General features: G+C 66.1%; 2 protein-coding genes across 6 annotated transcripts; both read right to left on the reverse strand.

Moving 5' to 3' along the window:
* Window positions 1-1,613: 1,613 nt before the first annotated feature.
* Window positions 1,614-11,334, reverse strand: C1QTNF6 (C1q and TNF related 6). 4 transcript variants are annotated; one of them, XM_051842379.2, is made up of 4 exons: window positions 8,143-10,819; window positions 6,492-6,647; window positions 5,416-5,668; window positions 1,614-3,619 (listed from the first exon to the last, which is right to left on the reverse strand). In XM_051842379.2, the coding sequence occupies exons 3-4, from the start codon at window positions 5,660-5,662 to the stop codon at window positions 3,072-3,074; spliced, it is 795 nt and encodes a 264-aa protein (XP_051698339.2). In that variant the 5' UTR covers window positions 5,663-5,668; window positions 6,492-6,647; window positions 8,143-10,819; the 3' UTR covers window positions 1,614-3,071. The 4 variants fall into 4 exon arrangements, with proteins under 4 accessions (XP_051698339.2, XP_008250246.4, XP_051698340.2 ...); XM_008252024.4 differs by lacking the exons at window positions 6,492-6,647; window positions 8,143-10,819 and adding an exon at window positions 11,204-11,334; XM_051842380.2 differs by lacking the exons at window positions 6,492-6,647; window positions 8,143-10,819 and adding an exon at window positions 10,883-11,182.
* Window positions 11,335-12,893: 1,559 nt separating this feature from the next.
* SSTR3 (somatostatin receptor 3) lies at window positions 12,894-23,006 on the reverse strand. Of its 2 annotated transcripts, none has more exons than XM_008252025.3 (2): window positions 21,211-23,006; window positions 12,894-17,725 (listed from the first exon to the last, which is right to left on the reverse strand). In XM_008252025.3, the coding sequence occupies exon 2, from the start codon at window positions 17,687-17,689 to the stop codon at window positions 16,415-16,417; it is 1,275 nt and encodes a 424-aa protein (XP_008250247.3). In that variant the 5' UTR covers window positions 17,690-17,725; window positions 21,211-23,006; the 3' UTR covers window positions 12,894-16,414. The 2 variants fall into 2 exon arrangements, with proteins under 2 accessions (XP_008250247.3, XP_051698337.2); XM_051842377.2 differs by lacking the exon at window positions 21,211-23,006 and adding an exon at window positions 18,012-18,420.
* Window positions 23,007-26,148: the final 3,142 nt, after the last annotated feature.

A 26,148-nucleotide genomic window follows, 5' to 3' on the forward strand; every position in this document is an offset into this window, starting at 1 on the left:
TTTACACTGCTAACGCCCAGAGACCCCATCATGGTCACACCTTCGTTGGAACAAAACCAAGACTCACAGAGAGGAAGTGACAGGCCCAGGTCGCCCTGTAGGGACAGTGCGGCTCTGTGCTCGGAGCCGGGAGCTGTGCCAGGAAGTGCCCCAGCCGGCTCCAGGGCCCGCCATTCTGGCATCTGAGCACCCGTGGGTTCTCTGAAGCTTACCCCACCCCCGAGGTGTCCCTGGATCTGGGGGGACAGCTGGCTCGAACCTCAGGCTTTCTTCCCACTGCCCCTCCTCCACTGGGTCTCACTGGTGTCCTGAAAACAGTTACCCCGTATAGCCTTGCATCGGAAGCCGATGTCACAGGTAAGGAGCGCAAACGGGTACGTCTCCCCCACCCCGGCAGAACTGGGCTGCAAGACCACCCTGGCCCCCAGGCCTGCCCACTTCCTGCTGGCAGGGAGACTCCATGGGAGACCAGCACCTATAGATCCACTGCCACTAACGCTCTTACCTCCTTCGTGGTCCTGGGGGACACCCGGCCGCCACCCCCAAAACGACACCCACAATGCCCCTGGTGCTGGGTGCACCCTGGGGTGTCCGGACTCCTGGGACCAGAGCCCGGCTGTCCCCTGCCTCCAGCCTCGCCCACTCGTGTCCGCGTCCTCGCCAAGGTGATGGATCTGCTCCTGAAGACGCCCCGGCTCTGAGGAGAGCAGTCAGCCTGCTCCGCCTCCCTCACTGCTTTCCAAACACGACTGTACGATTCTGCTCTCTCCACGGCCTTCCCGCACCGCCCGCCCCGCCACAAGTCTCCGCTCCCTTCCCCGCACACCCACGTGACCGCCAAGCCCGTGCTGACCTTCTGCGAGGTGGGCTGAGGACATCCGACAGGTTCCCCAGGCCCATGCCATGGCTCCCGCCCACCTGACCAGGAGCAGGTCCACGGCCACCCGCACTGGCTCCGCCCCCAGCTTGGGTCACCATCTGATCCCCGGTCTGCTGGCTGTGCCCTGTGTGTGGCCCCGGCCACCTGACGGCAGGACGAGCAGAGGCGAGGCCCCCACTCATGGGCTGCTGTTCTCCTGGTCTTCCCTTCCCCGGTGCCTAGCAACTCAGGGTAGGAAATGTCATTTTCAAAGTCTCCCCTAGGTGGGGAGGTGGCCACGTGGGCATCAGCCAGCTCACTGGAGTCACCAGGACGAGGCACTGTGGATCCCCTGGGGGGCGCTGTGCCCCGCACACCTGGCAGCGGGCTTGGGGGCTCCAGTTCCCCATGGCCCTTGCTGGGGAGAAAATCCGTTGTTGAAGGCCAGTGTGTCACGTGCCACCCTGTCTGGGACAGGGGTCCGGCATGTCCCCTGCCACATCTGAGTGACAGCTGCCCAGCCCCGTGCCCTGAGCCAACACGGCCTGGACACGCATGGGGCTTTACCTTCCGTTTGCAGAGCCCGGGCAGGTGCGTGGCTGCCCCAGCCAGCACTCAGCGGCCACCCCGCGATGTGCGGCACCCAGAGCTCCTCTGACGCGGGCCGTGCTCAGTGTGGCCAGGCAGATGACTCTGGAGTGCTGGGACTCCCACAGTGGGCGAGGGGCGGAGCAGGAAGGAGGAGGCGGAGCCGCCGGGGGATGGAGCAGCCTTTAATCACACTGGACAAGCGGCACATGGGGTCGGGCTGGGCAGCTTACATAGCACCGGGCTTCGTGGCTCGTGGCAGGCCCTGCTGCCGGCCCCGGCCACGTGGCATGGCTCCCTTGGCTGTGAGCACCAGAGACCCCCCCACTGGGGCCGCCTCTGCCCCAGAGTCTGCGTAAGCACCAAGGGCAGCGGCCACCTTGCTCTGGGGAGGTCAGGACACCTGGGGTGAGGGAGGGGCTGGGGGCCGCCGTTCCCCCCACCCTGGGAGAGGGGGAAGGACGGAAGGTGTGGGGTCCCTGCCTCCCCTCAGCCTCTCCTGGGGCCTCTCTGGGCGGGGAGCCTTGGAGGATGGGGGACACTGCCTGCTGCCGTCCCCCAGACCTGCTGAGGGCCCCACAGGCGGGGCTCCCGCCCGAGCTGGCCCACCACCCACTGGCTTGTGCGAGGGCAGCGCCAGGCCGGGGAGGGCTCTGCGGGCAGAAGCCGCCCGCCCAGGCCTCAGCACCTTGAGGGGAGCCTGGCCAGCGACAGGGCGGGGGCGGGTCGGAGAGCACCTGGAAACAGCACCCATGTGTGACTGTGAGAGGAGGCCCTGGGGAAACTGAGGCTCAGATGCCTTTGGCAGGAGGGGCTGAGCAAGGCCCCGGCAGAGCACCTGGTGGGGGGAGGAGGATTAAGGAGGGGGATGTGGTGAGGAGGGCAGGAGCCCTTGCAGCCACCAGCAGTGTGAGGAGCAAGGAGTCTGGGCTCTGTAACTTTAGCCTGAATGCCCGCAAACTCCTGGGCCCGCTCCTTACAGACCCTTGACCTGGCTAAGGCCACTGCAGGGCTTCCTTAAAGAGGACAAGGAACATGAAGTGACACCACTCATCACGGGGACCGGCTCTGGGGGGGGGGGGTGCACAGAGACGGGCCTCTCAGGATGAGGGCGCCCCGTGCACTCTCTGGGTCTGGTTCCTAATCTTCCCATGTGTTTCCCCAGCCCAGGCTGGACTGCGCACCCCCCAAGGGCAGGGGCAGGTCTGATTCCTCCCCACCCTCCCAGGCCCTGGCACCATCGGGGACTGTTTGGTAAATGAAAGCATGGATGGGGGCTGCAGAGGGGAGGGCGGGAGAGGAGGGGGAGGAGAATCCTAGAATGTCTGGAAGATTCCAGAATGTTCAGAGACGCAGGTGTTGGGAACGTTCTAGAACCTGGTTACGGCAGCGTGAGCGTCACCCAGGCCCCGCCCCAACCTGCTGGGTCAGAGCCCGCCGCTGCACATCGGCAAGCCAGAGAGGCCCCGGGCTGTAAGGTGGAGAACATTCTAGAATCCGTAGGGCAGAAAGACGGAAATAGGCAGGGAAGGGAGAGCGGGGACAGGGACAGAGGCAGGGGCGTGGCGGGGTCAGGAGGGAGGAGCCCAGCCCGGCCACCAGCACCCGCGCTGCCCGGCGGCGCTCAGTCGTCCTCGGGCTTGATGAGGTGGCCGCTGAAGGTGATGTAGGTGTCCACGTCGTCGCTGTAGACGGCGTTCTCGCGCTCGCGTTTGAAGAGCCGCACCCACACGCGGTCGCCGGGCGCCAGGGCCAGCATCACGCTCTGGCTCTGCATGATGCTGCGGTCGCTGGGCTGCGCGTACAGGATCACGGCGGCCGCCTCGTTGTGCACCACGTGCACGTAGGTCTCCTTGAAGTTCCAGCTGTGCACGTTGAGGCTGAAGAAGTAGAGGCCCCCCAGGGGCGCGGCGAAGTGGCCGGCCGCCATGTCGAAGTGCCCGTCGGGGTTCACGAAGACCGTGTCGAAGAGCAGCGGCTGGAAGCCCTCGCTGCTGTGCAGGGCCGTCTTGCGGCCCACCGAGAAGGCAGAGAAGCGCCGCTGGCACGGCGCCCCGGGGCTGCCCGCCTGCCCCTTGGCGCCCTTGGTGCCCTGCGGGCCGCGGTCCCCCCGGGGACCCTCCTTGCCCAGCTTCCCCGGGGCGCCCAGCGGGCCTCGGTCCCCTTTGTCACCTGCGGGGACAAGAAGGGGAGATGTCAGGGAGACAGCCGGCCGCACCTGTCTGTGGGAGGCTCCGCCCCGCCCAGCTCCAGGGAAGGGGCTCGCGTTTAGTGAGCACCTACTGTGTGCCGCTCATTGCCTTCCCCAAGCCTCCCCCTGAAGAAGACTCCATGTTGGGGCTGGCGGGTTAAGCCACCAGCATCACGCATCACAATCCGGGTTTGAGTCCCGGATACTGCACACTTCTGATACGGCTTCCTGCTGATGCGCCCGGGAGGCAGCAGAGGGCGCTCAAGTGCCAGGTCCCTGCCATCCACCTGGGAGACCTGGATGGAGTTTCTGGCTCCAGGCTTTGGCCTGGCCCAACCCTAGCTGTTGCAGGCCTTGGGGGAATAAACCAGGGGGTGGAAGATTCTCTCTCTCTCTCTCTCTCTCTCTCTCTCTCTCTCTCTCTCTCCCATCTCCCCCTCTCCTTGCTCTGTACTTCAAATAAATAAATCTTTTTAAAAACAAAACAAAAAGAAGACACCACCCACAGGACTCAACCCAGCCTGGTCTCTGCACGCCAGGAGGGGCGTGGGCCCAGGTGGGAGGTGGGGCCTGGGTCCCCACCTGGAGCCACTGCCACAGCCCAGGGCCATGGGGATGCCCCCTGCGCTTCCGCCCCACATGGAGATGTCGGGCGAGGAGCCAGACCATGGCTGGGTTCCCGCCCCAGGAGCACGGTGGGGGCTCGGTGTGCTCTCCTGCTTCCTGCAGAGAATCGCAGGGCGGGGGGAGCACTTGGCTGCCCAGGGCTCCCCAGGCAGACCCACTGGGCAAGCACCTCCCGGTGCGCACGGCTCCTCACAGAGCGCACTCACCTGCCCACACCCGAGGGAGGAAGTGGAGGCGGTCGGAAGTGGGGGGCTGCCTTCCTCTTATACGGGAGGCAGCAAGGCAGGGAGGGAGGGAGACCCGCCTGGTCCAACCGGGCAAGGGAGCAGAGGAGCCGGGCTGGGGCCCAGGACTCCTGAGGGCAGCCCAGGTCCCCAGCAAGGACAGCACAGCTGGGGGGAAGCAGACAGGGCCCAGGCCAAGTCGGCGCAGGAGGCTGCGATGTGCAGGCATGGGGGTGGGGGCGGGGGGAGTCTCAGGTGCCAGCTGACCCCTGGCCATGGGGTGGGCAGGCCCCGCAGACACCTCAGGTGGCCCCTTGGAGACTCAGTTTCCCCATGAGCAAAGCGGGAGGAATGACGGAGGCCGAGGGCGGCCAGGGCCTGGCCACAGCCGCCAGCGCTGACAGCTCAGCCACGGGAGAAATTTCCACCTCGTCTGGTTTCACAGGCAGGCCTCAGGGCACAGCCACAGGGACCCCACAGGGCTCCCCGCGTCTGCCCTGGCCCCCACCGTCTGTCCCACACGCGACACTGCAGGGTGCACTTGGAACATCACCCGGATGGGGCGCCCCTTGGAGGCCAGGGGGGTCCCGATGCTGTGATCTGACCCCCGCCTTCTCTGGGCTCCCCTGCCCACCTCCCGCGAGTCTCGGCTGCAGTGCTGCCTGCTCGGTGCACCCACGCTGCCCCCCACCCCTCTGCAGCCTGCGCCCCAGCCAGGCCCCTGTGTCCTTCCCCAGGGCACTCTGGGTAATCTGCTGTTGTCCTCGCCCGCCTGCCCCACTGGGACAGAGGCTGTTTTCAGGACAGTCCACGTAGCAGGTGCTCGGTGAACTCGTGAGTGCAGGGACAGGGCTGCTGCCCGCCCCCTGCCCAGCCGCCCTGACCGCTGCTGGCCAGGCCGGCCCCGCCCCGCCCTGGGCTCTCACCCTTCAGGATTGTGATGTTGATGTAGGGCCGGACCTCGGGCAGCACGTACGGGAGGGCCGACGGAGAGGTGGGGGCCACGTCGGCGGCATCGGCCTGGGGGCCCTGGGGGTCACAGCACCGCCGGCAGCCCCCGGCAGGGGTGGAGATCACAGCTCCCGCAGGTGTGGGCTCCTCGGTGGGGACCCCGCACACCATGAGAGGGAGCAGCAGCACCATCCAGAGGGGACCCAGGGCGGCTGTCCCCATGGTGACCTGGAACGAGGAACCACCTGTCAGCGGCAGCAGCAGGCCACGGCCCCCACAGCGAGCCCGCTCTGGGCATCCCCCGGGGAGGGGGTGTTAGTGCCCCCACTCAACAGTCAGGAAGACGGAGGCCACACAGGGCAGCAAGTGCCCCGAGGTCGCCAAGAGGCTGGGGGCAGGGCCTGGGTGTGCAGTCTCTCCTCTGAGGCGACCACGAGGGCCAGGGTCCCGGGAGACCCTTGCTGGGGTGAGGAAGATGCCCCGGCTGCCCCGGGCCTGTTGCCCCGCCACCCCCAGCAGGTGCGTGCCACCTGGCCGCACACACCCAGGACACACAGAGGCCCCTGCAGCCTTGCTCCCGGGGGAGGGCGCAGGTGGCTGAGTGTGAACTCCGGCGCCCCCGCGAGGTGTGTGTGTGTTGGGGGGCGCTGATGCTAGCAGACAGCAGCCACAGCCATGAGAGAACCCCGCGGGTTACACGTGCCGAGGCCCAGGGCGCAGGCCATCGCTGGCTGCCAGCGGGCCTTTGCACCAAGCAGGAGGCAGCCTCTGGGTGGACAGATTAGAGACACACGGAAGGTCCCCTGGGCGGAAGGCAACGCTGAGGGTGGACAGCCTGCCCAGGTGCGTGCGCCGCCTCTGCGCAGTCAACACCTTAACCCTGCAGCCCTGTGGAAAGGCTCCCCAGAGGGAGTCAACCCATTGGAGGGCGATCCGGTCAATCAACACAGACCCACCAATCAGCTGCCGAGGTGGCAAATTGGAACTCAAGGGGGCGGGCCAGGGAGGTCTGGGAAACTCGGAAGAGTGGAGATGTAGAGATGCCTCTGACCTTGGCCGAGACGGGTCCGGAGCGCAGGAAGGGCAGGAAGTAGCCGGGACGCCACGGCGGGGCCAGGCCGGGCTGGGGGCAGGGAGGTCGGCGGGAGCCTCGGTGGCAGGCTCCGGGGGCTGGCGCCGAGTTATCACACGATCAGAAACTCGGCTTCTGAAACCAGACTGGTTTTACACTTCTGGCGTTCTCTGTTTATTTCCTTTTTGTTCCCCTTTAACATTTAGTACAATTCAAAAATATTTTTCTGCGGTTAATACGTGCAGAGAAGGTAAAATGATTACCTTTTCAAATGCCATCCAACCTCCGCTGAGCCGAGGCGAGAGCTAGGTTTAATATTATTTTTTGAATTGTTCTTTTTTATTTGAAGGGCAGAACAACACAGAGAGAGAGAGAGAGACAGACAGACAGACATAGACAGAGTTGCCCCCTGCTGGTTCCTCAGATGCCCACAGCAGCCAGGGCCTGGCCAGGCTGAAGCCAGGCGCCCAGATCACCATGCAGGTCTCCCATGTGGGTGGCAGGGACCCCAGCACTTGGGCCACCACTGCTGCCTCCCAGGGTGCAGTCAGGACTCAGACCCAGGCCCGCGGCCACGGGACGCGGGTGTCACAGGCTGGGCTGACCTGCTGCACCCAGGGCCCACCCCAGGGGCTAAGTTTTAGGGAGGGAGGAGTGCTACACCCTGTCCCCCCGACCCCCAGGGGGTGCTGGGTGGCTGCAGCAGAAGGGGGCGGGGCAGGCAGTCTCCAGGGCCACCCGCCTGGAGCTGAGTCCTCCCCAGGCCGGCTCTGTCCACCCAGGTGAGGCTTCCGGCTCTGTCCACCTGTGAACCTGCACCCTCACCTTCTGTTTGCCAACTCCAAAGCCCCGTGGTTTAGAGATGAGTGAAATCCCGCCCCCACCTTTCTCCGGATGGGACCTCACTGGTCAAGCGGAGGCCTTGGGGCGGGAGCTGACATCGAGGGTGGCGCGGGAGCTGTGGGGCCTCAGGCTGCTGACCTGGCCTCTCTGGACTTCCGGCTCCACTCCTTGACCCTCACAGAGCGACAACAGCAGCACCTCCCCCCACCCCGCCACCCTGGACACAGACAGAGCTCACTCCCCACCACTCACCCACCACCCAGTGCTGCTCCCAGGGGGGCAGCGCAGTCTGGGGACATTCCTGCTTCCTATTGGCCACGGCCAGCTGGGAGTCGAAAGCTGGGAGTCGGGGAACAGTGGCACGGGAAGCAGGAAGCAGGGAGCAGCAAGAGAAGTAACAACCACAGCTGGCCGGGATGGCCGCCTGGCCTGGGGGGGCTGCGGGGCACCAACCACGCCTCGGGACTTGGCGCTGGGGGAGCCTGCGCGGGCCCCTGCTGCCAGCACCCGGGAGCTGAGACTTCTTGCACAGCAGGAGGTGGCAACAAGGCGCCCCTTCTCGGAGCTGGAAGGCAGGGCTGGCTGCATTGTGCGTGCGGGGCCGGCAGGACGGAGCTGAAGTCCAGGGCAGCTGAGGGCAAGGGGGTGGGGAGAGGCCGGAGCGGCAGCCGGGTCAGAGGGAGACAGCAGGGCCCCAGATGTGTCCAAGCAAAGAGGAGGGGTCTCGGCTCTGACCACAGCCCCCTCGGCCCTGGGGAGTCAGCGGCTGAGGGTCCCTGCCACTCACCCCGTGTCCTGCAGCCTCGCAGGTGGCTCACTGACCCTGGCTCTCCGGGTGGCCCCCGGCTCCTTGGCCCATGTCCGTGATAAGAACTTGTTGCTGGCCCGGACCCCCAACCCTGCTGAGGAAGGCGGGAGGGCGGCGCGAGGGAGGCAGAGGGAGGCGGAGGGAGGCGGAGGGAGCGGCTGAGCTGGCTTCCCATTCCCCCTCCTCCCTGTCCCTCCCCACAGCCCAGCCACTGGGCTCTTCGGAGAGCCAGAGAGCCGAGCCGGGAGCCCAGCGCCAGGATTTCCTTGGCTTAACTCTTTGGTGGTCCAGTGGGGTCCGGGCAATTCAAAGGCCTAGAAAGTCAGAGTGGGAAACAGTCCAAAGCCCCTTGCTGTGCAGACTGGGAAACTGAGGCAGGGAGGGGGGAGCCCGCAAGCCTGACTCCCCCATCCAGCCTGAACCCGCAGGGCCACCGGCCAGCCGAGTCACAGAGGCATGGCACGGGCCCGAACTGGTGGGTCACTTCACCCTTAGCCCCGGGGGTCCCGGGCCTACAGTCCCCGCCTCCATGTGGGCCACGCTCGTGGGGGGGCTCGGGACAGGCTGCAGGAGTGGGCTCCTCAGGCCCCACACACAGCGCCTAGGGCTCAGCCACTCGGCATGATTCCTCCTCCGCGGAAGCGACCCCCAGCAAGTCCCCAGGGCTGGGCAGGGCCCAGGGGTCCCTCCTGGCTCTCCTTCCAGCCAGGCAGCCCCGACTCCCTGCCCCGGCGCTCTGGGCCCAGAAATGGCTGGGCAGACGCTGCCTCCGAGGTCCCTCGGCCGCCACAGCCCGCACAGCCACCTGTGCCGGGTACCGGCTACCCCGGCTGGACCTCGTCTCTGGGGAGGGGCCGCTCCCCAAAGGGTGTCTATTTCCATGACTGCAAGCAGCGTGACCCCAGCCTCAGCAGAGGGGACAAGTCTCAAGCTGAAGTGACCCCACCCCCACTCCCAGGCCCCCACCGCGGCACAGCAGCACGGGCCACAGGTCAGGGTCTGCCCCCACTCCCACGCCGGGAGGAGGAAGGTGGTGGGCCCGTCACCCTCAGGAGTCGCAGGCGCGCAGGGACCCCAGGGCACGTATTTAGGTCTGGGGCTTTGCGTGCTAAGTCCCAGTGCCCAGATGGGCAAAGTGTGGAAGACCCAAGAGCACCCCCGCGGCTGGGTGTCCTTGAGCGGGGCTGGTCTCTGGGCCTCCGACTTCCTGTTTGTTTGGGGGAATAAACAGCAGAGGAACGGGGCTGGAATCCCACTCCTTAATCTCCCCGGCAGGGCCGCCATGGCCCAGGGTCAAGGTCACGGAGCAGCGGCCAGGCTGGGCTGCGAGCCAGGCTTCTGACTTCTAGCCACCGCTGCTCCCCCACCCCCAGGTCCCACTTGGATCCCCCCAGGGCTCTTCGGATGCCTAAGGGGGCCCAAAGAAAGCAGAGAGGACTACAGCTGGGGGGCCGGGGCAGACCGGTGCTGGCCGTGCCCGCGACGTGGCTCTGGCCCAGGCTGCGCTCCCAGGGCACAGGGCCAGGCTGCAGAGGGCGGAAGCCATCCTCCCACATGCCACCACGGAGGGAAAAGGGCTGACTCAGCAGCACTCCGAGGAAGGGGGATGGAGAGACAGGGCTGGGGGTGGGGAGAAGCAGGCTGGGGACCCAGGAAGGGCCCAGTGGAGGGCCGACTGCGAGCTGGGCACCGGGCACCGTGGCACACTCAGCACCAGCTCTGCATCCCGCTTAACCGATCGGGAGCCTGCGGTCTGGAGCCGTTCCAGAGCTGGCTCTTGTGGCTCCCAGACAAGCGATGAACCCGAGAGGGCGCTCGCTCACCAGGGCCCAGGGCAGCCAGCTGGGGGCAGAGCCGCGAGCAGCAGGACTCAGAACCTTCCCGCTCTCCTTCGCCATACCCCCAGATTCCTCCATTCGTGCGTCATTCCTTGGCCTCCCAGCCATGGGATCTCAGCAGGTCAAGTGGCTTGGAGACACAGCTGCAGCCCTGTGCCAGACAAACCTGTCCCAGCTCTGCAGCCTGGGGCCTGGGTGTCCCGGGGTGGGATGGTCCATCTGCACACCTAGTGGAATCCCCCACAGGGGTGCTCCCAGCTGGCCCCATCAGTGCCCCTCCCTGGTTAAACCCTGAATACAGAGAAGGGGCATGCCACTCTGCAAATGCACACCCTTGCCTGGGAGCCCTGGGGCCCGGGATGCCCGCATGGCCAGGGGGAGAGGCAGGCCCAGGGTGCCCCTCATCACCCCGCCATGGCCCCTGTTAGCACAGGCGACCCCAAGGCAGAAGCCCTGGGTTTCTCCACTCAGAGCCGCCCCCTCCCCGCTCCCAGGACACAGCACTGTAGCAAGATCCCCATAGTCAGCTTTTAAGTTGTGAATGACAAGTCACAGGGCTCATTGTTCAAGGTCAGTAGCGCGAGCGCCACCTGCTGGGCAGAGCGGCCCCTGCCGCCGCCCAGCCCACGGAGCACCACCCCTCCCCCTTCTCAGGGAACTCAGGGGGGCAGGAGAGGGGAGGGAGGGGAAGAAGCCGCGCCAGACGGGACACCCCCGGCCTCCCCAGACCCCTCCCAACCACATTCGCTCCTGGAGACCCAGCATGCCCTGCGAATTGAGCAGAGGGCCCACAGGGACCGACCCCTCCCAAGCAGCTCCCCGCTTCCTCCCGGCGACGGGGGTGCCCCGGGGTCCGCGTCCCGCGCTCTCGGCAAACCCACGTGTGATCTCCAGGGGGCTAATCCGCGTTGGCTGCCTCGAATCCCATCGAACAGAGGGGGAACGGAGAGGCGTAGACTGGGCGGGCCAGCACCTTCCCCGCCCCTGCACACCCCGGAGGCCCTATTCCCTGCTGCGGGGAGGCCAAGGCCCGTGCCACCTCCCTCGCCTCCCTGGAAAAGTACGGGAGCGGCGCCCCGCCTCCTGGCTCGGGGAGCCCCTTCCAAGTCCTCCGGCTTAGGCTTCAAACGCGACCCCGGCCGCGGGGAGCCACCAGCCGGAGGTCCCACGGGCAGCTCGGTCCCCGCCCCCCAGGCCTGTACCCCAGATGGCCATCGCCAGGAGGGAGGGAGGTGTCGCTGCTGAGGTCCCTGGGCCTCGGGCGGAGCCGAACGGATCCGAACAAGGCCGAGCAGAGCCGAGTCCGGCCGAGCAGAGCCGAGCCTGACGAGTAGATCCGGATGTGACCGAATAGAGGCGAGGCCGGCCGAGCCGAGCGCCGCACGGCGAGAGCGGGCGGAGCCTGAGGTCCCGCGGCGCCCCCTGCCGGACACAGAGAGCATCGACTGACCTTATGGGGCCGCTGCGTCCCGGGCTTCTCTGGGAGAGTCCAGGGAGATGGGGAAGTGGAGCCCCCGTTTGAGAGAGGAGGCCTAGAGCTCACCGGCCACTGCCGCCTCTGCGACTCTGTGTGTGCGTGTGTGTTCTGGCTAATGGTGGCCAGAGGCGCCCCATAAGCAGGCGGAAGTCCCGGCTGGAGCTCAGAGGCAGGCATGGCCTCACTGATGCCGAGGCAAAGCGCGCCCGGCGCTCCTGACCCGCTGTGAGGTGCCAGCGGGTTCCTGAGGTCTGCAGGCCGCCGAGGCCGCGCCGTCCCTCCCCCCGCAGAGCGCTCGTCTTCTACCTGAACAACAAGGAGGCTGAGGATGGGCTGGGGGGCCTGGCCTCACCCTCTGCCCCCATGAGCGTGGGTTTGCCACAGCCATGGGGCTTGCTGGGGCGTAGCTGGAGCCCTGGGAGGTGACCGGGATCCCCGCAGGACCTGGGCTGTCCCTCTGCCCACAGGTCTTCCCGGGAGCTCACCCCAATGGCCTCAGAGCCGTCCCCACTGCCAGCCTCGCACCTGTCCCTCAGCACGCATGTTCAAAGTCGTCACAATCTATCGGCACTGATAACAGGTGGGGAAAAGGGGGCGTGGTCTTGCTCCTGGTGCTGTGACCTTGGGCAAGTCCTTGGACCACCGCCGGCCTCACTGTCCTCGGCTGTAAGACAGGCACGGATGGGAGGCATCGTCTTCCCGCGCCTCCCGGGTGGGCAGGCGGGTTCCTCTGGGTCGGGGACTGTTCCGTTCTCCGGTCTGCTTCCTGCTTGCGCCGCCCGTGCAGTGTGCGAGGCCCTGCCGTAGCTGCTTACCCGATACCAGCTCACGGAGACCTAACAACGGGGACACCCGCTCCCCTCCCAGAGCAGGCGATCAAAGCACAGGGAAGTTAGTGAACCAGTGGGTGAACCAAGACGCAAACCCAGGCGGGCGCGGGCACGGCCCTCTCGGCTGCACGGTGACCTCGCGGCTCCTGAGCCCTCACCGAACAAACGAACACACGCAGTGTCCCGGTGGCTCCTCCAGCAGCCGGGCGGACAGGGGCCGTCGGGTCCGGCTGGCGGCCGGGCGCTGAGTCTGCCCAGCCTGCCTCAGCAAAGCGCCACACCGGCAGTGGGGTCAGCACCGTAAGCGTCCTGTCTCACAGCTGTGCGGGCTGCCCCAGCCGCCTCTGCCGCACGGCCCTGCCTTCACCTAGACCCGCCGCTGGCGTCCTCCCTGCTTCAACCTCACCCAAGGACTTCCCTCCGTAGCCCCCTAGTGCCACACAAGGCCACGTCCCGAGTACAAGGGCTGGGACTTGAACGTAGCGGTTTGCAGGGGCACGGTTCAGCCCCTCCCAGGAAGGAACCCCCTAAAGGGCCTGTCCCTAAACTGGGCCTCGCCTCTCCCTCCCCCCCCCCCCCGCCTTCGCTCACTGCATCCCTCCAACCTCAGGGCCCCAGCACGTGCAGGTCCCGCTGCCTGGCACGCTGCTTGTGAGCGTGAGGGGCGGGGCCACACCTCTCCGGCCCTCCTGGGTCCCCCACCCGGTCAGGCCTTGGTGTCCAGTCCGGGCTCAGGAATGCTTTTGCTGACTTAATGCCCTGTGCCCAGGGAGGTGACCCACGGCGGATTTGTGGCAGAGTGGGGCCTGGGACCCAGGCCTCCTGACTGTGGGTCCCGTGACTAGTAGACAGACGGACATCATCTGGGCTGCCCGTGACAGAGGGCGGGGGGAGAGGGGGGCTGGCCTGGGCTTCTCTGTGTCTTTTTCTTTTTTTTTTTTTTCTCTCTGTGTCTTGACAGTGTTTTCTTCAATGCGCGGAGTCCCATGGAGCCAGGCTGCCCGATGGCTCCCCCCACGCCCCCACCCCAGGTCCTGGAGACTGGCCCTCCTCCCTGGTGCTGACACTGACGCACAGAGCCTGCTGGCCATGGGCTGTTGCCTAGCAACTGCCTCCGAGAGACAAGTTCAAGGTAAGGCCCTGGGTCGGAACTCCCATTGCAGGAGGAGAGGAGTCGGGCAAGGTGGCTGTCACACCCCTCCCTCCCTGCTCAGGCCCGCAGCCCCACGTGGAGCCTCCCGCACCGTGCCCCTGACGCTCCCTTACCCCACGATTCCAGGCTCCTAAAGTCCACAGCCCGGGGCTGCCAAGCACGTGGCACGGTTCAGAGGCACCTGGGAACGCGGCGTGCACGGTGCCCCCTAGAGTCGTGGGATGTCGGGGCTCCGCTCACTGACTCACTCTGGGGACACAGATGCAGCAGGCCCAGCCCCCGCCCCTGGGGACCAGCTGTCAGAATGTGTGGGTGGCCGACTAGGACACCGACACACGTGCGTGCGAGGGAGTATGCGCAGGCAGCGACACCCAGTGGGGGGGTGAAGGAGGGACCTTGGCCCAGGCGGCCACTCTCATAGAACGCTGGCCCCAACAGCCACTCCACTCACACCCACCGCGTGTCATTGCACTTTACCTGGTACGCATCCACCCATGGACACGGCTGTGGTGTTCCAAGCACCAGCCACGTGCCCTGCACTGTGCCCACACAAACATCCATGCACAGGGAGCCTACACCCACCCAGACTGAGTTGTAGCCACTAAGCCCGCCTCCCCTTGCTATTGGTTGTCTGACACTGACCCACCCCCTACTCCATTGGCCAGGCCAAACTATCCATCACAGTGCCCCACCTTCTCTCTGGCTGGAAGGGGAGGCCCATGACTCACACCTGGCCAATCATGGCACTTTATCACCTTCTTTGTGGTGATTGGCCCAAGCGGGCCATCATGTGACTCGGTTGGAGCCAATCAGCTTTCTTCCATGAGATTTGCTATTTGGATAATAGGAAAAAAGGATACCTATTGCTTTTAAGATGGGTGAGGCTGTGGCCCCAGGCCTGTCAGGAGCATCTCCATGTCGCTGTGAATGACAGGGACTCCGGGAAGCCAGGCAAGGAGGGGCCAGGACGCACAGCCCACGCACACCTGCACGCTCATCCACCTCTGGACATGGGACCCACAGAGGAATTGCCCGGGCCTCAGATGCTGTCGCACGTCACTGCCTTTATTGATGAGAGCCAGGGGCAGAAGTGGCAACGGACTTCCTGCCCAGCCTCCCAGCTCCCCCTGCAGGGCACCGCTCGCCCGCCTCTCCCCTCCTCCCCCCCCCCGAGGCAGGAAGCCAGAGAGCCCCTCTCGCTAGTACCCTCAGATCCTCCTGGGGGAACCCAGGGCACATCGCGGGGCAGGGCCTCTGGCCACCAGTCTCCATACAGGTCTGGTTCTGGGACCATCTTTCCCCTCTGAGGGGCCCACACTCTCCCGAGCCCTCCCTGCCCCTTGGTCTCTGACCCTGAACTCCCCACTTCTCACAGCCTGGGTAACCTCACCCGACACCCAGGCACAGAGACCACGCTGAGCGTGGGGGTGGGGAGGGCACCTCCGCCTTCCAATCCGCCCCGCCCCCCGCCCCGCAGTTCGCCTAGTGGGACTCGTTTTTCTTGGCAAATCCCAGCCGGCAGGCAGGCAAGCTAGGGCAAGCACCTCCATCCCTATGTGGGGGGACCAAGGCCCAGAGGGGTCCCTGCTCACCAGGGGAGCTGAGGTCAGCTGAAGGCCCAGGTCTCCAAGCTTGGGCTCCTTGTGCATTCCTGGAGGGCCCCCTCCCCAGGGCCACCCTCATGTCGGCTCTAAGGGGTCATTCTGGGGTGTGCCCAGGCCCAGCCTTGTGTGATGGCTACACCCCAGGGTCGCATGCTTGCCTCCTCTTGTCTTCCCTGGGGCCCCCAAGTCTGTAGCCCCCAGGAGTATATAGAGGGGGCCTGCTCCCCACCCACCAGGGGTTCCCCAACCCTCCACCAGCCTGCAGCTGGGCCTGAGCACTGTGCGGGGTAGGGGGGCTCCCAGGGGCCTCTGTACCAACAGGGCACTTGCCCTTCCACCCTGACCACCTCCTTCCCTGGGCACCAGGGGCCAGGCTCCCACCACGCCCTTTTCATAGAAGCTGCAACTGACCTCTGCCCAGAGCGGCCAAGGACAGGGCCAAGGTCACGACTAGATCTGCCTTCCTTCCTCCCCCTCCTCTTCCTCTCCTGCTCTTCCATTTCCTCCTGGTGCTGTCAGATACCGCCTCCCCTCGGCAGCCTTTGTGTGTGGGCTTCCTGCCTGGGTCCCCCAAAGGGTCGCAAGGACAGGAGCAGGACTGGTCCCCGCCACCCCAAGAGGAGGCTCCTGGAGCCCTCGGGGACCTGGAGAGCCATCTCTGCCACCCCAGGACCCTTGGGGATTGGGGGCCCCAATAGAGACCGAGCTGGCTTTTGGGTGGCCTAAGCCTGTGCCATTTGGGGTCCCTCTTTACAAAAAATAATACAAAATTACAAAAGTAGATGCAGGGCCTCAAAAGGGGCCCAACCATAAGGGACCCTGAACTTGGGCTGTATCGGCTTCCCAGAGAAGTCACCTCTCCTCACAGGCAGGCGCCCGGGAGTTCCAGCACTGACCAGCTAATTGGGCTGTCCAGCAGGTGCAGTCCGGGGCCCAAGGAGAGGCAGAGCTGGCCAGTGGGGAGAGCCGAGCTGGGGCCTGGCCAGCGCCCCTCCTCCCTGCTGCCTGGGGCTCAGTGCAGCCCCCCACATCTCCCTTGGCCCTGCGCCAAAAGCCAGAATTTAGGCTGCTCCCCATGGGCACTCCACATCCCAGGGCGAGGCCAGGCTGTGCGTGGCTCCTTAGCCTGGGCCCCGCTCACAGGGATGCCTTCCACACCAGAGTGCACCCAGGCTGATTCCTCCCATCCCTGAGTCACAGAGGAGACAAAGAGGCCCAGAGAGGGCAAGCGAACTCCCTCCCGGCCAAGGTCACACAGCAAGTCCTGGCAACAATGGCACCGGAGCCCAAGCCTCTGAACTTCCGAACTTCCCCTTGTCATGGGCCACGCCCCAGGCACCCCACCACCTCTACAGGTAGCTGCTGTGCCGCGGGCTGGACTTCTCCCCGGCCAGGGGCTCCTGGGGGAGGAACTGCTGCTCCTTGCTCGTCCCTGCACTGAGCGGTCGCCCCTGTCCGCTGGGGCCAGGCTGCGTGACCTGACTGAGCCGGCCGTTCTGGGCCTTCCCCTTCAGCGCCTCCCGGTCCTCGTCCTCCTCCTCCTCCTCCTCCTCTGTCTTCTCCGGAGGCCTCGCCGCGGGCTCCTGGCTGCGCACGCGCCGGGACGGCCGCAGCAGGACCCTGCGAAAGCCCTGCTTGAAGCGGTAGGAGAGGAAGCCATAGAGGATGGGGTTGGCACAGCTGTTGGCGTAGGGCAGCGCCACCACCAGGAAGTAGAGGCCGAAGAAGGCGGGCTCCTCGGGCAGCGGCCACAGCTCGTTGACGATGTTGAGCACGTAGAAGGGCATCCAGCACAGGACGAACAGCGCCACCACGGCCACCACCATGCGCGTGACCCTGCGCTCGGAGCGCCGGCGCCGCGGGCACGAGGCCGCCAGCACCTGCGGGCAGGAGGGCGCCCGCACCCGCCGCCCGGCCGAGCGCACCTTGACCACGATGAGCAGGTAGCACAGGCAGATGACGAGCAGCGGCCCGAAGAAGCCCAGCGCCGCCGTGTAGATGATGAAGCCGGCTCGCCAGGCCGCCACCGGCTCCGGCCACTGCATGTGGCAGGTGCTCATGCCGCGGGGCACGCCAGAGAAGACCACCACGGGCAGCACCACCACGGCCGAGGCCACCCAGACGGCCGCGCTGACCGTGCGCGCCACGGGCGCCGTGCGCCAGCGGGCCGAGCGCGTGGGGTGCACCACGGCCAGGTAGCGGTCCACGCTCATGACCGTGAGACAGAAGATGCTGGTGAACTGGTTGATGCCGTCCACGGCCATGACCAGGCGGCACATGAGCGAGCCGAAGGGCCAGTAGGACAGGGCGTTCTGGGCGGCCAGGAATGGGAGTCCCAACATGAAGAGCTCGTCGGCCAGCGCCAGGTTGAGGATGTAGACGTTGGTGACCGAGGGGCTGGCCGTGTGCCGCAGGCCCACGTAGATGACCAGGGAGTTGCCCAGCAACCCCACCACGCACACCACCAGGTACACCAGTGGGATCAGAACGCCGCTGACGGCCAGCCCTGCCAGGCTTGGGCCCGCCGATGCGTTCCCCGGGGCAGCAGCCGGGGGCCAAACTGAAGAGGTGTTGCCAGGCTCCGAGGTGGCGGGCGCTGACGAGGGAGAGCCCAAGGCATCCATGGCTTCGGGCAGAGTGGTCAGCAGTCGGCTATCGGCCTGCGGGAGGGAGCACACAGCCTGGTCAAGGCGGAGGCTGGCTTTGTCCGTGCTGCCTCTCACCCATGACACTGAACTCGGAGACCTACTGCGCGCGCCAGGGCACAGCTGGACACACACCAGCTCCATCTCACTGAGCAGCCCTCAAGGTTAGGACGGGGCCTCTCCCACGCCTCGAGGGAGAAGCTGTCTTGGGGTGCAGGGGGGTGGCTCTGGGATGCCGTGGGGTGGGGGCCGTCTCGTCTCATGGGCAGTCTTGCCCTTTCTTTACACAATGTCCACTCACCCGCCTCAGCCCTCCTGGATGGAAGACACAGCTGCATGTCCCAGGTCTCCAGATGAACCCAGCCGACAACTGCAGGTGGGTGAGCCCCAGGCTCTCCCATCAGACTCCTGGGAGCTGACAGGAGTGAGGATGCCCAGGCTCAGGAGCCCTCTGGTACCCCCTCGGCCCAGCCCAGCCCACCAGGCCCCTCCCAGAGACCCCGCCCAGAATGGCTGCCCCTGAACCTGGGTGGTGGCGGGAGCAGGTGACAGAGGCTGCACTTGATACGTGCTGTATGGGGGGCAGACTGCACAGAGAGAGCGCATTTTGGGGGGTCTTGGAGCCTGCCCGACAGCACAGGGGACCAGCGTGAACGTGGACTGCATCTAAAACAACAGGAACTCCTGTGGGCTCCCGGCCAGATGTGTGGGGACCGCTCCTGTCCAGCTGGGGGCACTCCCAGCCGGCTCCCACCCTCACAGTGCGTGCCTGTGTTTGAAGCATCGTGTGACTGCGAGGGAGCTGAGAGACAACCCTGACCGCCCAGGGCAGTGGGTTGTTGAGTGCAGATCGCACCCCAGGAAGGCTCACGGGTCCCTCAGCGGGACTCCCCGGCTCTCAGGAGGCCCTGGCTGTGAGCAGGAGCCCCCACCCAGCCCCGCCACCACGGTCGGGCGCTGCCCCTGCTCCCCTTGTCCCTTCTTCCGGCCCCTTGGCGCCTGGCTCCCTCCTCATCCTCCCCTGCACAAAACCTGGAGAGGGGAAGAAAAGACAGCGTGGAAGCCCTTCCTCTCGATCCCTCGGCCGGCCCAGCGCTGGCCCTGCTGCGGCTGCCGCGAGTCCTGCTGGGCACCACCCAGCAAAGCTCCGCAGGGGAGAAGGCACTCGGCTGCGAGCAGGTGCACCTGGCTGCCCTCCCCCGGGGGGCCCCCACCCCCTACCCCGGCCAGGGCTCCTCCCAGCTCCACCCCAGGCTGGCTGCTCTCAGGGCAGCCCCTTGCTACTGCTGGAGCCGAGAGAGGACTTGGACTCCTAACCTGGGGGGAGCCCCTGACTTGTCCTCAACACACCCCGCGCCCCAAGCCCTCGTCCGCTCTCCCATGCCTAGGACAGCAGCACTCAGGGAGGGGGTGTCTGGAAGCTGGTTCCGGGGCCCCAGCAGTGCTGTCAGCCCTGGTTACGGAGCCCCCACTGTGCAGGACCGCAGGCGAGGCCACAGACTCTGGTCATACAGCCAGGAGGAGCAAATGTGAGGGACTCGATGAGCACTCCCCCACGTCCATTTCACAGGCCGGCAGACTGAGACCAGGCAGACCGAGATAGCACTGGCCTCAGTGTACCGGCTGGCCCCGCTCTCCTGCTGGCTGGTGCTTGCCTCACTGTTCCTCCTGCCCTTGAACTATTAGGAGTGCGGATCCAAAGCTTTAGGCGCTTAGAGGCCTGAAAATAGAATTTTAAATTCTCAGACCTGAGTCACGGAATCTTGGAGTCAAGGCAGATTGGCCTTGGTGTCCTTGAATCACAGAGTGCTAGAACATTCCAGAGAGCTGGGATGAGCCCTTCCTGGAAGTGTGTGCCCTGGGACCTTGCTCGGTGGGGGGAGGGCCCTGGCCCCATCCACCTGTCCCCCTGTGCTGTGCACTCATCCTGTCCAATCACAGCCCGGGCCTGGACAGGGGCGGGCAGCGCCAGGCCCTGAGAGGAGCAGGGAGCTGAGCAGCCCAGTTTCCAGGCAGCAGGGACAGATGCCCTCGGGGAAGCCTGGGGGTGCGCTCTGAACACAGCCCTGCCCGGCAGCACACGCGTGCGCACCGCCCGCTCAGCACACGTGCTCAGGCACAACACGTGGCCCTGGCAGGAGCACAGAGAGCCCAGCCAGACCTTCTTGGTAGCGGGGGATCAAACCGCCTCTCCCAGGACCCCTGGAACTCTCAGAAGAGCCTCTGCCGGCCCCCCACCCCCACCCCGTCATCTCAGGTTCAAGCTGAATGGGCCGGGCGCCAGGTGTGGGAAGATGATGGCTTTGCGTGAGCGTAAGGCAGACCCGCAATTTCCCTGCCGCCGTCGCCTTCGGGAGCTGGGATCCTGAGCATGATCTAGTTCATCCCCGGGAAGGAGGCGCTTCTCCCGGGCTCCTGGTTTATCTTTGGCACAAGCTTTCGCCTGAAAGCCGGGGGCGGACTCCCCGGAGGACTGCTTGCGGGAGGGAGAGCGCACAGAGAGGGTGAGTGGCTGCCTGGAGCGCCACAGCGACCAGAGAGGCAGACAGCCGGCCACTGTATGCCCTCCCCGCCCCTCCAGAATGCTGGCTGGCTCTTGGGCGCAGGGACCCCGAGTGATTCATTCAAGCCCAGCACTCGGCCCAGCCCCTGTGGCATCAGTGGGTGCAAACAGAGCCGAGCAAGCAAGGGCACCCGGGGGGCCGTGGTCCCTGGAGAGAGACCTCAGAGGCACAGGAGGAAACCTCAGGAGGCCCCGGGGGCTGGAGGCTAGAGAGGACGGAGTGGAGGCTCCGAGAGGCTCAGCAGCTTGCACGAGGCCACCCAGCTGGCGGGAAGGAAGCCACAGCTCGAACCCAGTTCTGTCGACTCCCAAACCATCGGTCCCTTCTCTAAAGGCCTCGGCACACAAGCAGTCGGCAGCTGGGCCGTCCCTGGGCAGCACAGGCTGGTGGCCCCTGGCTGTCTGCATCCTGCTCGACCCCTGCACATCTGGACCTGCCCTCCAGACTCACTCCCACCCCGGGCCCGGGATCCCACCCCCAGGAACACGCCCTGTAAGCCCCGGGTTAGAGGCCGAGGCTGGGCCCCCGAGTGATGACACCAAGTTGCTGTGTGACCTTGCCCAAGCCGCTTGTCTTCTCTGGACCCGTCCGAGACGAGCACACCCACCTCCCAGGGCTGCTGCAAAGATCAAGCTGGAGTGCCCAGCATGGAGGGGAGCTGCGGCGTGAGCCGAGGAGGCCGCACGCCAGGGTGCACCTGCTCGCTTCCGGCTCCGCCGCTCTGTGACCCCGACATCCTAGAATCATGGCACAGGTGCTGAGATGCATCCCCCTCCCCACCCTGCAGCCCAGCGGCAGGTCCCAGGGAGACCCCACTCCCCGCCAGCCCCCAGCCGCAGCCCTCCCAGGCTCATCCTGGCCAGGGGACGGGCTCCGGCACCCCAGCCCCAGGCAGCCCACCCTCTGCAGCCCACGCCAGGGCCCCAGCCTCCTTACCTGTCTGCGGGCTCTGGGCTCTCCTCGCTGCCTCCCAGCTGGCACTCATTCTGCTGCCCCTTCTTGCTGCCCAGTCCCCAGGGAGCCCCCCCCAGCACCCTCAGTCAGTGTCCCCCAAACAGCACCCACTTCTGGACCACCAGCAGGTGCGGGTCCCTTCCTAGGCTCCAGGCGGCCAGAGCCACCCCCGGAGCCGCTCCTGTCCAGTCTCTGGCCCTGACTTCCCACCCGTGCCTGGTGCGTCAGCCCCCCATCTCCAGGACACATCGGGGGGACAGAGGGGGGTCTGCAGGTAAGGGAGCCGGGTGGGGGTGGAAGGACAAGCCTCCAAGGTGAGCAAGATCAAAAGGAACGGGAGCTGCAGGGAGCCAATAGAAATGGAGGGGGGGCTGGAGGTAGGGAGAGAGAGAGGCAGAGAAAGAGAGAGGGAGAGGAAGAGAAAGAGAGAGAGCAAGGGAGAGGGAGACAGTGAGTGGGTGGAGAGCCGGAATGAGGGGGCTGAGGGGAGATGCGTGACAGCGAGAAGGGAGGAGGAGAGAGAGGGAGAAGTGCAGGAGGCAGGGCCGGAGAGGAGGAAGGAGAGCGAGGGGGTGGCCAGGAGAGTGACAGAGAAGGATGGTGCCACAGATGGTGACACGGAGCTGGCGAAGGAGGGCGGGGGAGGGGCGGGGGCCGGAGAGCAGGTGGGGGGGGTATTGCGGCAGGTTAAGGGAGGAGACAGGGGGCTGGGGGAGGCAGGCGCGGGGGGCAGACCCTGTTACCCGGGAGATTCCAGCCACCCACGCTGGCCTTGGCTCCTGCAGGGAGTTGGAGACGGTGGTGCTGAGGGGAGCTGGTGCCGCCCAGACCACCGTGGCACATGTCCCCCAAGGCGACAGCTGCGTCCCGAGGAGGCTGGGCAGTGCGATGGGGAGGGCGGCGGTGGAGGGGGAGCCCTGGGCTGGGACTCTGTCCACCCACCCCCACCCCCCGCCCCGTGCTGCAGCCAGGGTTACTGGCTGCGGGCTGGACTCCAGCCACCGGCCACCGGCACCGGCACCGGCATGGAGAAGGTGGGTGGGGGTCATCAGCCTCGGGGATTGGCTGAAGCCGGGCGGGCGCCTTGGGCAGGGGGGTGGAAGGGCAGGGGAGAGAACGGCTGTGTTACGCTTTGAAAGCCAGAAGGCAAAGCCAAAGGCATCCCGCGGTGAGAAAACCAATTCCCTCTGAATTCCAATGACAAATTTCCAAGTAGAAGGGCACCAAGGTGAGGGCAATTTTCTCCGGTCCAGCGCGACTCCCGGAGAAGAGGCGCGTGCTCCGGAGGGGTCCGGTTCTGCTTCACTGGACTCAGAATCAGCAGCGGCTGCGAGCGATCGCCCGGAGCACCGCTGCTCGGAGCCCAGGCTGCGCACAGCCGGGCCTCGGGGGCGCAGGGCGAGCCACGGCCAGAGAAGGGGAGAGCAGCACCAGGGGCTTGGCTGAGCACCTACTGTGCGCCAAGCCCCTTCCACAGTGGGCTCTCCCTTGGGACTTTGTCACTAGGTCCCCGGGGCTGGCACACAGGAGGTCCCCAGGGAACTGGGTTTTGACTTCTTCTTCCAGAGGGGCTGCTCTGGCTGCAGCAGCACACAGTAGGTCCCGGGACACTGGGCCCCGCCAGCACTCACCTGCTCTGTGCCCTGCGGGGGACTTCCTCCCCCACCCTGGTCTGTCTCCTGCTCCTACAGGGGGTTGGGGCGCAGGAGGGCTCAGGAAATGCTCCTGAGACATGGAGCTCTGTCACTGCCCCCAGCCCCCACCCAGGGCTGCTCACACACCTCAGACTAAAGCCCCCACCCCCTGCAGCCTCCAGCCTCCCCGCCCCCCGCCGCTGCCTGTCCTGGCCTCCTCCCTGCTCTCCCCTCCCTGTTCCCAAGGCACACCCAGCGTCACCCATTCATTCATTCACTGCATACATTCATCCCCCATACTTGTCGCCAGTGTGGTGTCAGATCTGGGGACAACACAGGGAACAAGACGAGAGTCTGCGCTGGAACTCACGCTGGGGGAGAGAGGCAGCCAACAGTCACAGGACACAGGCGTAGTCCCATGGGGTGGGAGGGAGGCCCGGAGGCTGGGGAGGAGTTGGGGAGGTGACCCTGTCACCTGTCACCATTCTGTGGCTGCCCGGAGGGCCACGTACGGGACAAGGGCAGAGGCAGTGAGGCCAGGTGGGGACAGGGGGCTGAGGAGCATGGGGGCTCCCTGGGGCTGGTGCACACACTGTACCCCAATGCAGGTGCCGTCCTCACTCACCCCATCCTCATGTGCAGGAGGGGGTCTCTTGCAGGGACCTCCTCCTGGGAGCCTTCCCTGCCCAGAATTCGTAGACACCGTCCCTAAACCTCCCAGAGCCCCCTGCTCAGCTCCAATCTGAACGCATCCAGACTGCTTGGTGCTTGGAGCGCCCGCATCCCACGTCAGAGTGCCTGCTGCTTCCAGCCCGGGCTGCTCCGCTTCTGATCCAGCTCCCTGCTGATGCGCACCTGGGGGCAGCCGCAGCCGGCCCAGATGCGTGGGCCCCTGCATCCATGTGGGAGGCCCGGATGGAGTTCCAGGCTCCTGGCTTCAGCCCCAGCCATTGCAGCCATTTGGGGGAGAGAACCTGCGATGGAGGATTTCTCTTCTCTGCCCCCCACTCCCGGCCCTTTGAAAACTACGTTTGTGTGAAAAGACTCAGGAGGCCTCGCCTGCCTGCTGTGCCTGGCTCAGTTCTCAAGGCAGGCTCCGCACGGGCTCCCTGGTGCCCCCAGGCCTGGCACTGGCCCGCACCGGCCTGGCACACCGGCACATCCGTGCCTGTTGAATGTGGAGAGGATGCCGGAGGCTGTGCGGGCACAGGGACGCCGGTCCCTGGAGGATGAGCTGCGGGCTGGGAGGCCTCCCTGAGGCAAACCCCCACCCTCCACCAGGGGGCTCCCCACTGCGGTGGGGGCGCCTGCTAGGCCCCTCCCCCCAGGCGTGGCAGGGCAGAGAGGAAGCACAACTTTGCACCGTGTGCTCTGGGGAGCAGGGGACGACGGGATCCGGAAGCTGGCGTCCTGCGGGGGGCACCTGCTCTCAGGCCTGGCCTGGCTTCTCAGGCTGTCACAGCTGCCTGGTGTCCCAGGTGGGAGGGGGGCCTGCCTGTCTTCCCCAGAGGGAGGAAGGGGCTGTGCCTCCCCCCTCAGACTGTGGCCTCCCCAAAACTAGGTCTACGTGTCCCCTCAGACTGGAGGGCTCCCCAAGGCACACGACTATGCCTCTGCTAGCAGACCAGTGATCTAGAGCCTGGTCCTCCCTCCTCTCGGCCATGGCACCCAGTCCAGAGTGGACATGTTGCAGGGCGGGGCCCCAGCTAGGGACAGCGGGATCCAAGAGATCTGTCTTCCCAAACAAGGGCGCCAAGCCCACCCCCGGGGCCTGCCCCCTGCTCCACCAGTTCCTGTGGGGGCTGCAGCTCCACTCTGGCGCTGATCAGCTGTGTGACCTCAGGTATGTGTCTCACCCTCTCTGAGCCTCCATCCCTCCCCTTCAACACCTGCTGTGCTGGGCTGCGGTGTCGCCTATGAAATCACGTCAGCCGCTGACACCACAGCGGTTCCCAAGGACACGGACAAGCTGTGCTGGCGTTCAGAGCCACCCAGGCAACTCCTCGGTGGAGGGGAGGGGAGTGCCTGCCGTGTGGGATTGTGGGACTAGAGAGAGGGCCATCGTGGAGGGAGCTGGAGACAGAACGTGTTGGAGTGGGGGAAACAGCTTGAGCAAAGGCCCTGCGGCAGGAAGGGTTTGGGGGCAAAGCAGCTGCTAGAAGCAGCCCTGGTGGCTGGCGCTCTGCCAGGGCGCAAGCTGAGCTCCGCGGGGGCCCTGGCAGCGGCTCGCAGGGCCTTGTGGGTAAGCTGGGGCTTCGTCGCGTCCTGAAGCCGCTGGATTCGGTTGCAAGGGAGTGCTTCCGTCTCCTTGTGTGGGGGGTAAATTCCATCGACTGTTGAGAGGCGGGGGGGGGAGTTCTCCCACCCACTAGTTCGCCCCCTCCCCCCAAATGCCTGCAACAGCTGGATCTGGCCCAGGCTGAAGCCAGGAGCCCGAAACCCAATCCGGTCTCCTTGGGGTGGCAGGAACCCCGGTACTTCATCACCTGCCGCCTCCAGGGAGCTTTCCAGGAGGCTGGAGCTGGCCATGGAGCCAGAACTCGAACCCAGGCCCTCCAACATGGGCGCCTGGACGGCTGCACCAAGCCCCACCCCTGACTTGGGTTTCACGCAGCCGCTCTGGCTACTCCTTGGCCAAAGGCAAGAGCCAGACGAGGCGCCCGCATTGGCATCCAGCAAACACCCCCAGCCCACCTCCAGGGGACTCACGGCCCAGTCCCGTGGGCTCCGCCACGCCATGCCGTGTGGGCGCCTGCACGGGAGCCACAGGCCGCGGTCTGCCTCTGGGCGTGGGACCGCGGGGGGGGGGGGGCACCGCCGGGTTGCATAGGAAAAGCACCAGGCGAACAGGCGCCGAGAATGGCACCGGGAGGTTGAGTCTGAGTGTCCGGGGTCGGTGCGCAAGGCTGAGGCGCGTCCTGGAGAGCCGGGGAGCCGGGCAGGGCTCGCAGGGGATCGAGTTCCCGGGAGCAGGCCCATGCTGACTCCCCCCCCCCCCCCGCCGTCTCTCAGGCACCCTGTCTCCCATGTGGGCGCAGGGGCCTAAGGACTTGGGCCACCCTCCGCTGCTTTCCCAGGCCATAGCAGGGAGCTGGATAGGAAGTGGTGCAGCTGGGATCCGAACCGGCCCCCGTATGGGACGCAGGCGTCACAGGCGGCGGCTGCACCTGCTGCGCCACAGCGCCGGCCCCTCCGAACTTTGAGTTTTGAAGACGCTCTCATCTGCACAGGTTTCTCGTCTTCTCACTCCATTTTCCGCACTTTCTGAAGTCCCTTCGTCCGAGCC

This window comes from Oryctolagus cuniculus, chromosome 11 (genome assembly GCF_964237555.1).
Source record: "Oryctolagus cuniculus chromosome 11, mOryCun1.1, whole genome shotgun sequence".
NCBI lineage: Eukaryota > Metazoa > Chordata > Mammalia > Lagomorpha > Leporidae > Oryctolagus > Oryctolagus cuniculus.